General features: G+C 42.1%; 1 protein-coding gene across 3 annotated transcripts in view; it reads right to left on the bottom strand.

Moving 5' to 3' along the window:
* Positions 1-1,919: 1,919 nt before the first annotated feature.
* The window catches only part of ankfn1b (ankyrin repeat and fibronectin type III domain containing 1b), a 156,307-nt gene continuing 147,154 nt past the window's right edge, over positions 1,920-11,072 (bottom strand). For all 3 annotated transcript variants that reach the window (XM_084937891.1, XM_084937890.1, XM_084937892.1), the window contains 5 exons: positions 9,876-10,044; positions 9,574-9,740; positions 9,216-9,423; positions 8,354-9,078; positions 1,920-8,269 (listed from right to left, as the gene is read on the bottom strand). In XM_084937891.1, coding sequence (XP_084794017.1) covers positions 7,961-8,269; positions 8,354-9,078; positions 9,216-9,423; positions 9,574-9,740; positions 9,876-10,044 — 1,578 coding nt within the window. In that variant the 3' untranslated portion in view covers positions 1,920-7,960. The remainder of the gene's footprint in view (positions 8,270-8,353; positions 9,079-9,215; positions 9,424-9,573; positions 9,741-9,875; positions 10,045-11,072) is intronic.

Genomic DNA, 11,072 nt, shown 5'->3' with positions numbered 1-11,072 from the left:
GAATTTAGGTCAGGCAGACATGGGGGACAGTCAGTGGTATCAATTCCTTCATCCTCCAGGCCTGTATACTTTTACCAAATGTGGCCCAGCATTGTTGTGCACCAGGAGGAACCCAGGACCCACTGCACCATTATATAGGGGCTGACAATGGGTACAAGAATTTCAACCTGATACGTAATGGCAGTCAGGTTGCTGTTGCCTGTAGGCCTGTGCATCCTCCATGGATATGCCTCACTGACCCAACAACAAACCCATTGTGAATGATGTTGCAGGACACATAATTCCACGGCTTCCCAAGACCCTTTCATGTTTGTCACATGCTCAGCGTGAACCTGTTCTCATCTGTAAAGGCAGAGTGGACCTGCCAATTCTATGGCAAATGCCAGTTAGGGTCCACAGTGCAAGGCAGTGAGCACAGGGCCCACTAGAGGATGTCGGGTGCTCAGGTACCCCTCATGAATTCTGTTTCTGATTGTTTGGTCAGAAATCATTTCGTAGCTCTGGCAGCGCTCATCCTGTTCCTTCTTGCACGAAGGAGCAGATACTTGATGGGTTAAGGACCTACTTAAGGACCTTGATTTCTGACTCAACATTTGGGTGGCATTTGACAGACTTTAAGAACTGATGTATGTTAAATGACACCAATCAGCCACCACATTAAATCCACCTTCCCAACATTTCTAGTTCCCATTGTGTACCACTGCTCTGTCGTACAATCCTTTGGTTCCTATTGGTTGTGGGGTAGACCCTTGGTGGATTGGTCCTCTTGCACAACTCTTGGTCGTTCAATCAAACTGGAAATTTGAAGCCCAAAACAGCACTTTGGCCATGTTTCTTGAGGTGTTCCTGTTCCTGTCTTGTGCTAGGGTGTAGTTGGCTCCCATCAGGAAATGCTATTGTTACAGGGGACATTTATTCTGAAATGCATCACTACTATAAAGCTTATGCTTGTAAATGGGTGTATGAAATTTGTTTGTGAGTGTTCTCTAGGGCAGCCGAATGAATTTTTCTTACAGTCTTTTTTCACAGAGAATACTTCTTTTTCATAAAAGACATATCTGTCGCTGAATTTGTTTTCATTTAATTCAAAACGTGATGCTTGCGTTTGAATTTGGATTATATAATATATGAGTGTTCTGTGAAAACAATTGTTTTCTACACATCATATATTGAATATAGTTCTGCACACATACTTACCTCCTCTTTAAAGGACCCATGTAAGAACATAAAGCTCAGGTAACACACTGTCACCATGAAACTGTTGAAGGCCGTGTTGTCACATCTTCACAGTACTTTTCTAATACTTAATCTTCGTTCAAGCTTTGTACGAAAACGACAGTAAAAAAAAACCACTCCTGTCAATATAAAAATAATATATAAAAGTAAAAACTTTACTGTTCATCCATGGGGAGTTTACTCTGTTTGCCTTATTTGGCCCTTCCCTCTCCACTTATAGGCTAAGATTCAGAGTGCAGCTGCCCACCATTCAGTTTTCATCAACTGGGTGGCAAAGAGCGGTGAGGTCATTTCAATATAGCAACAAGAGCCCTCTATTTGTCACCCTCATTCATATCAGATGAATGAATGGCTTTTGGGAATGTATCATGCATGTGGCTGAAACTTCAAACTAAAAGAATAAGCCCCACAGAATCAGATCTACACACACTTGAAATACAAGCTTGCTTGGTCCTTCTAGCTAAAAATGTCAGTGACGCTGACAGAGTTTTCAGCTTTCACAAACTAGGAAAGTGTGGTGCAGTTCATTTGTAGAGTGGACAATCTGTGAAACAGGAAGTGTAAAAAGGTAATATCACATAAAAGAAGTTGTTATTGCTCAGTGGGACACACATGAAGGTCAGAGGCTTCCTACACTTGTGTGCGGCAATAACAAGAGAAGAAACCACAAAAACAACCGAGGCTTTCATTTTGTAATATTCATTTATTGTTCAATAAAAATAGATTTTAAAAAAGTGACGTGATGTCTCCTTCATGACTTTGCCTGATGCATCTGCCAACTCCTTGTAAACATGGTGCCTAACTCTTTTTTTTTTTTTGGACTGGAAAGGGAATTTTTTCCCGTTCAGCACAATTCTGAAAAGAAAAAAAGAAAAACAACAACCAGCCTGCTACTTCTCTGATCTTTGACCTCTGTTATGATAACCCGTCTTACATTTACTTTCACATTTAGGGCCGATACAGTACATTCATCCACGCTGGTCTCGTTCATCTATATACATAGTTCAGTTTCTGGCTGTGTGATTTGTTTTTGCAGATGGCCCTCGTAAAAACGGCTTTAAACTGTTCGAATAAAGAAGACATCTAGGCGCTAACACCAGAGTTCAAGCCATCAGTAAAACCAATTACAACTTATTAGAACAACAGTTTGTCTTAAGACATCTTTATACAGTAGTTACAAGTAAACAAAAGGAGTACGGAAAGTAAGTCGAGTCTGTAAACACTTTGAAAGACACCACTGTTGGCTCCCTCTGTGAAAGCTTCAACGGCATCTTGTGAACCTGGAATGCTACAGTAACTGAGGCCAGGTCCACCGACTTCATCAAACTCTCCTCCTTTGGACCTTTCTGGTGCTACATTTGAAAATTCTGCAGGTCACTGTGACGGTAAGATGTTGCTGAGCTTGGCTGACATTTTAGAAGAGGAAACCTATTCATCATAGGCTGAAAACAGCTGAGAGGGGAAAAAAAGACTTCCTGTTAAAATGAGATACTGTAAACTATGCACAGACTGCTGTGTTTCAAGTGTTTCAGTAGTTTATCTAAAAAAAAAAAAAGAAAGTGTAGATTGGTAAGAGGCCCAATTCATTAAGAATGAATAGGGGTTAATAAGAAAAATACAGGTCTCCTTGAGAATTGCCTTTGCTGAGACAATTTATGTGTCGTGGGGAAATTCTCGATGGAGCTTTATGTATAGCAAGATTGCTAGCATTATTGCTGGTAGCATCTCCGAGTTACAACAAATGGAATTATAATTTTAAAAAAAGAAGAAAAGATGGTGTTTTGTACCTGTATGGGATTCTCAAAGTCCCAAACGCTTTCTACAGGAAATAAGGCTGAAATTGTAATGTATAATTTAGAATGAAGAAATCTCCATTCTGGCTTTTAAGTTCTGATTGATAAGAAATTTGAAGGAATATTTTTGATGTCATATTTTGGAGGTAGAGTAGATTTAAGAACATTATGTAACATTTGCCGAGGATAGGCAACAGTGACCTCTGTGGCCACAAGTGGTAATTACAGTCAGAGCAACAATATACAAATTCCCATACTTGAACTGCTTCTTTGGTGCAGTTTACCAATATACAGCAGAAGCCAGTATTAAAAGTTATACAGTCAGCTGAGTGAAGCAGATGATTTTTTAAATTTAAATGAGATGTGAAAAGTTTCTGATGTGGGCATCTTCAAAAACCAGTGAGTCAACAGCTTTGCTAAGTGCACGAGTATAAGTCATAACAAGCCAGCCATTACTTTTTAACTGCAAGACCAAGAGCAAGAATGTGCGCTTGGCATCAGTTGTTTTATTTAACTGAGCGCTTTGCCAAACCCAAATTTACTTTTGATGTCAAAGTTGTCTTATGTGCAGCGTGATTCAGTCACACTAGAGTAAAAATAGGATGGTAACCTCCTTGTAAATAGAAAAAAAAATCTGTGGCTACCGAGTGATTGTGCTGATTGTTTTCTTTTTTTTGGTTTTTTTTGCAGTGACAACGCTTGATTGCAGGCTAGGTTGCACACCTGGTCACCTGGTGGAGGCAACTTGTCTCCAAACAGTTGGTGTCTGACTCAGACTCACTGCAGTCACTCTCATACAGATTGTCAAAGGTTTGCAACTAACTGGCATGTAATTTATAAACAAAGACAGACCATCAATGCGTTGTCATCAATGTGAGTCAGTCAGTGAGTGAAATTTGCCTGTGACACGTCACCAAGCACGTGTGTCATTTTGTAGTTGAATTGCCAGCCAGCATCAACAACATTATTGTTTGTGAAGGAATCTGATTTTTTATTTTTGTCTATGAGATTCTGGCTGAACTCTGAATGTAAGTAGCTAATGTTAATTTCTGTTTAATTAGAATTTTTGTGCATCTAGATGTAACAGATATGCGATTTTTTTTGTCAATTTATCGCAGTAAATCACTGTGTTGTTACTAATAGATTCCGTGTAGATTCCTAATGACTTTATCTTATTGAAATTTTACATCTTTGACATCATCAAAGATGGCGACTGACTCCAAGTGGTTGCAGACCTGAGCCTGATCTCAATATTGTAGCATTAGTCTATGACTCCATGATGTGACTACCAAGCTACCTTGTGTTGGCTAGCTGAAGACCCAATTGGTGTTGCGTGATGTAGTCCCACAAAGTGTTGCGCAAATTTTGTGGGAGATTGTACCTGATCAACCAGAATTACAGTGCAAGAACAGATGGGATACCACTATACGCTTGAAGTAAGTTGAGAGCAGCTGTTCAATGCAGAATTCATGGTCCCGTGTCTGTATCCATTTGCGTAGGTATTTGGCTACGCAAAGTGAAGAATTTTGGGCATGCAGCTTATGCAGTCCACCAGAGTGTGCTATCCTCTAAAACCCAACAGTGTACAGCCCAATGGGGATATAGAGTGAATACTGAGCAGCTGAAAAGTGGGCACTCTATTTCATTTCAGCTCTTCATAGGTTATAGTGTCAGTCTTACCCAAAACTGGCTGGTGTACCAAGCTGATGGAGTAGTCTTATAGACAGCATAAAAGATGGAGGTAGTTTCCGGTATTAATAAGTAAAACTAAGATAAAGTCCTTTAAACCTGCATTCTTTCTAACTGCCACCAGGGGGTGTTACCTGTGGTTGCAAAAAGACTTCTGGTCCCATAGAGGAGTCTGGGATAACTCTCTGACTTGACTTGACCTCTGTAAACACTTTCCAGCTGACTTTATGGTCTCAGTCACTCATTTTGGTTAGAGTTCATTTTGTAAATCTTCGTAGTACGGTGTTTCAAAAACTAATATACCCAGGGTATGTTTATTGGCGATGGACTTTTTATTGACGAGTGCTTAGCAGCTGAGTTTGGGGTCACCAATCACACCTGGTGGCAGACCCATGGCAATGGTGGCAGGAGACAGAACTCGTCGGTACATCGGTGACACGATCTCCAGCTCCTGCAGTCTGCATGCCGAAGCATTTTTGGGCAAAATACTGAACTCCAAGTTTCCCTCGATTAATACATCAGAGTGTGAGCGTGCATGTGAATTTTAGTGCTTAGGCACTGAATAATAGTACTGTATGTGTGTGTTACTGGGTGAATGATTTAATAAAAAGTATAGTAAGTAAAGTAAAAAGTGCTCAATTTGAGTAGAGTGGTCTTTGAGGTTAAAATGTGATGTGATGGTAGCTGTTTCCATCTTTTATACTGTCTATGAGTAGTCCGTGGACCAGGTGTTCCACAGATTTTTGACACTGCCCCCTGGTGACAGGAAACTGCAACAACATGCAGATGGTGGTCTGCTAAACTGTGTGTAGGACCAACACATAATCTTAAAGCCTCCTATTAATACAAATACGAATGGCTCGATCTGTTGGCCACGAGTCTCGCTTTGTAGAAATGTAAAAAAAAAAACAAAAAATGAGTCCCTTTGCTGAAGTCGTTTCATGTGTAACACATTTTAAAGCAGAGTAAGACATGGTTTGGGACAGAGATGGGCAGTAACGCGTTACTTGTAACGCGTTACTGTAATCCGATTACTTTTTTCAAGTAACGAGTAAAGTAAGGGATTACTATTGCAAAAACGGTAATTAGATTACCATTACTTTCCCGTAGGAACGCTGCGTTACTGCGTTACTAAAACCGTGATTTTTTTGCGAGAATGTCTCATGACAGTGACGTAAGCAAGTGCGACGGTTGTGACAACAGCTGTGTGCAGATCAACAGTGGATCATATATCGAGTACCGGAGAGAGTATGAGCGTGCAGCGTTTAAAGTGTGGAAGTACTGACCTTACTTTAAGTTTGATTCCATAAAAAGTGACAAAAACATTAGCGTCCATTAGCATTGTGTGTGGGAAGAAAACTTCTTTTTACAGCGAAAAAAACCCCTAAACTTCCAAGCAAGCTCCAAGTGCGCTACCACGTAATGGGAAATTCACAGAGAAACTGCCATATCCTTCCACTGACCACTGCGGCACACCTGCACAAGGGTAAACCTCCGCCTACCCAACTCCTGCTTTACAGGTGAAAATAGAGCAAAAGGACCGCTAGTCTTTGATTTTATTTATTTTCTGCTGTGTTTTACTTGCATCTATTTGAAAGACTGAGTGTAAACACAAAAAAAATATATTTTATGTGCTGGAATGTGCAGAAAATAGGTTTAAATATTAAACAAATTTCTTCCAGTCAGAGAATGTTGCATACAATTAAATTTTTGCTTGTGGCATAAAGTTAAAAGATTAAAATTAATAAAACTATAAAAGTTTTAAAAAGAGACTTTTCCATTTGATTACATTTTGTATGATGGATTATGCAGAAAAAGTAGAATTGGGCTGAAAGATCTATCGCTTTATCACCTATTCAGGTTGTAAATTGTGTTTTTAAAAAGTAACTAAGTAACTAAGTAATTAATTACTTTTGAAAATAAGTAATCAGTAAAGTAACGGGATTACTTTTTGGGGGAAGTAATCAGTAATTAGTTACTGATTACTTTTTTCAAGTAACTTGACCAACACTGGTTTGGGATATACTGTGTAGTGTGCATCTTACAAATGGTGGGCCTCTTAACAACCCTTTGGGATAACTTGTTCTAGACTGAAGTGCACCGTTTTCTGTTGCATCTGGGAACACCACTGAATCAAACACATCAAAACACTGAACTAGTTAACTCTGAGCACAGCATGACTACAGTACTTGAAATGTACTCGGCACAAATCTGGAAGGTTTGCATGCTTTTTTTTCTCCATCAATTAGAATAACAAAAAAAAAGGAGAGAGTAAAAAGTATTGCTTGCTTTTTCTCTGTTTTGAAAACCCAAATCAGCTGGTTTTATTTTGTGTTTCTCCACAAGATGATCATATCGGTTAGCTACACTGTGACTAAGTCTACTACACAGCAGACTAGTTGCTGCAAAAGGGAGAAAAGGAGCACCAGAGTTAGTGCTGGGGTTTATGTGATGTAACCTCCACCCTCCTTCCTATTCACTCTTTTTTTCCCCTCACTCTCACTCTCTATCATGCTCTCAATTCCTTGGCTGCTTGCTGCTAGACAGTACAGTGGCCAAGAGCAGTTGAGTGACAAGTTGACGGGCCAAATCGTCGGGTCCATTGCATCCCCGAGCAGAGACGCCAGCCACCTCTGTACTTCTCCCCTTCCTTCCTGCCTCCTGGGCTAAGTCCAGAGCCCACATCCTGGGAACATGGGGCCGGACGGCTGGAGCCGACAGCACAATAAGAGGGTTCATAGGAAAAGCCGTGTCCGCGTGTGGCTGGGAGGCGCTGATGCTGCCCATGTCATTTTGGCAGCTCGCACGGCTCTATCTGCTGGCCTCAATCACGCCAAAAGTCAAAGAGACGCTCCATTAATCTCGCTCAGCATCACAATCTTTTACCCAATGACTTCTGACAGCACAAAAAAACTGTGTTCTCTTTGTTCTACTGTTATTGTTCATTTGGTGTCCATATGAGGGTCTCTGATGTTCATCAAAAAAAAAGAAAGGTTCTACGTATGGGAGAACAGATTTCATGGAAACAGATTCTCGGAGTAGCATTTCAGATAACCAGAACACAGCAGAAAATATGACAACATGATATAGCTGCAGCCGAAGACAGTATCAACACAGTGAGAGGGAAAAAATTGTAGAGTTTAGGAGCCTGCAGACAGCGTGACAGTTCAGTACGTTCATCAAAACAGAATCTCGGCATGGGGTGAAGTCTTAAGATTTGCCCCTCTCACTTCTGGGAAGTATCACACTGTGGTGGCCCGGCTCTGTTTGAGGGCTAGTGGCGAATACTCCTTAATACGAACACACAGTTTGCCCCTCAGCCAGGGGTTTTGAAGCTCCAGGGGACAGAAGTCGTCCTGTAACCACTTCTCTCTGTCGTCCACAACCAGCACGAGGCCGAAGTGCTTCAGCTGTTCAGGACTGTAGTAAACACACTGCTCCTGTTCGTCACCGTTTTCACTGCTTCCCATCATTCGCCGGGACACGACGTTCATCTCCTGCACCACCAGCTGGACCATCTCCCGCGCGGATGTGCCTGTAGTTACACAAAGCTGAAATGTAGGAGGAGATATTAGCGTTTGCCAAAACAAACACGAGGCGCTCTGAGTGAAAATCCCTGGAAAATGAATCAATACCTTGACGCTGGTCTCCTTTGGCAGACCTGTGCGGTACTGCGGGTAGACTCTGAGTGTGGCATGACAGCCTTTCCTGAGAGCAGCAGGTGATGGTGAGGCGAGTCTCTGAGTGCCGCTGTCTTCTGATAATGTGCGTGCCGGCGGAAGCCGTGATAGGCAGCGCTCAGCGGAACAGCAGCGGTCTACTGATGAAGGCCGGTGCCATCTTCGCTGCGGTGAGGTGGAAGGTGAAGGGCAAGTAGTGTGGTAGGAGTAAGGCTGCTGGTGGGCGGAAGGGAACTCCAGACTGCTGGTCCTCACGCAGAAGGCCTGCCTCTTCTCTGTGATGTGCAAAAGCTCAATCTGCCTGCTGGGCAAGATGAAGTCACTGTCAAACAGCTCCGGAGCCCCCCTTCGCCTTTCTCCTCCACATCGAAAGCCTCCACCTCCTCCACACCTCTCTTCTTCTCTCCCGTGCTGCGGCTCTGATGCTTGGAGGACGTCTGGTGTGGAATCCCGCAGAGCTCCCCCTCCACGTCCACCCCCGCTGAGATGCATTCCTCCTCCTGAGCCGCCCCTGTCGATGCGCAGGAAACCACGGGGCTCCAGGGGCGCAGAGGACGAGAGAGGTGAAGGGGGCAACAGGTCCAGCTCTCGGGGGCTCTGGGCACGACTGGAGTCATAGTCACTGTCGGTAGTGAGGAAAACTTCAGAGGAGCCTTCCTCATCTGAGAGTCCAGCAAAATCTAAAGGGTGCAAGAAAAAGAAAGAAATTTATAAATGAGTACAATAATTCCACAATATCAAATTTTCTGGTTTAAAAAAAATTGCTCATGTACAAAAAATATATTTTGGAACCACACGAATCAGACGTGTTTCTGACCTGAGTGCTTACGGCAGCGTTCGGGTGAAGGCATAGGAGAGGGCAAGAAGTCTGGTTGAGATGAGGTAGAGGGAGGCTTGTCAGGCATCACCTCTTTAGAGAAGTCAATTATCCAGCTTACAGAGATGCCTCCTGTCGGCTGCTTGTAGCGGGCGTACTGCAAGGCATCCATAATCCATCTCACATCCCGCCACACCTCCTCCATTTGCTTTGGGAAAGTTATTAAGATCATAAGTTACAGTGACGTCTAATACTGTGCTACTCTGGGATTGTCCATTATAATGGGATATTTACACCTAGACTATACTACAGGCTCGGATAAATCACAAATAGCTGACATGCTGACAGTATGTCATACCTGCATGTGTTCCTGAACTTGTTGGTGTTTCTTCTTGGCCACGAGGAGCTCGGCTTCAGAGAAGGCCTCCCGTAGTGCCTGCTGAGACATGAGGGACTCCAGCTCCAGCAAGGCGGACACCCTGCAGTACTGGCCGATGAAACTGGGGCAATAGGCATTAAAGTGCACTGAGGAAGAAAAGAAATCCAATAAGACCCAAAAACAGAAATATAAAATCTTCTGAAATAGAGAAACACATACAGTAACAGCAGTTTTTCAAATATTTCTTTTATATAATACTGCATAAAATTTTATAAACTAACCCAATTCAAAGATCTGCAGCGGCAGTGTGAGGAAGCCGGAGCGCGGGGAGTATGGATTATTCTGACCGGGAGCCGTGCAGACTTCATCTGAAGGTGGCAGGAGGAGGAGGAAACACACTTTCTCCCCAAACTCCAACACTTCCTGGCTGTAGATACGGAAGTCCTGTGCCTAAACACAAAGAGACAGGTGATCTCTGTGGGTCTCTGGCTCCACAGGTATTGATGTACGCTTAGTTGAAGTCCTTTAGGACTGTAAAAATGTGACATAATACAGATATTTATATTTAAATCTTAAGCTTTCATTTTAATATATATGCAGTGTTGTTTGTGTACAAGAACTTTGTGGCAGAGGAATTGTTTTCAGGTTGTTTGGCATCCTGTCTGTGAACATTAAGTCTCACGGACAGAAAATTAAATTTGGCAAAATGTTCAATGCAGTTCGGTTCTATTTATATAACAGTTGCCTTAAGTGCTTAATATTGTAAAGTAAACCCTATGATATTACAGAGAAACCCAACAATCATAGGACCCCATATGAGCAAGCATTTTGGTGACAGTGGGAAAGAAAAACTCCCTTTTAACAAGAAGAAACCTCCGGCAGAACCACGCTCAGGGATAGCTATCTGCCACAACCCGTTGGGGGTAAACACTTTGCTGTGTTGGTTCTGGAGGTCAATATTCAAGGTCACTGTACCCTCATCCAATGAGATTCTCTCTGTATCTTAAAGAAATCCTACAACTGGGAGGTTGTAATAGTGGTTGATATTCTAAGAGTCATTTCTACTTTCCTTTGATAAACACAGTAAAGATCAAGTAATTGAGCCCAAGTTTATTAAGAGTTACAGAGTATGGATCATAGAGTGCTATTTCAATCAATTTTATACGTTTCAGTATTTTAATAGTAGAATTAGGAACCAATAAAAAACCTTGTATAACAAAAAGCGACCTCGTTGGGGGTTACCTTATCACACTCTTACACTTTAGACTGATTTACAAAGATTTCCCTACATGAGTGATTCATACCTTTAAGTCTGGACTGAAGAACTGGACTTAAGTCTTTAAGTCCAGTTCTTCATTCTTATAGCAGTTAAATAACAGACTTTGAGCAATAGTCCTTCAAGCTTCCTGAAGGTCTTTCAAACATTTTTTGGACATTGGCTGCTTTTTCACTCATTTTTAGTCCTGACCATTTTCAGA

Source organism: Perissodus microlepis, chromosome 8, assembly GCF_051167445.1.
Source record: "Perissodus microlepis isolate ML-2025 ecotype Zambia chromosome 8, ASM5116744v1, whole genome shotgun sequence".
Taxonomy (NCBI): Eukaryota; Metazoa; Chordata; class Actinopteri; order Cichliformes; family Cichlidae; genus Perissodus; species Perissodus microlepis.
This window is presented reverse-complemented; position numbering and strand designations above follow the sequence as displayed.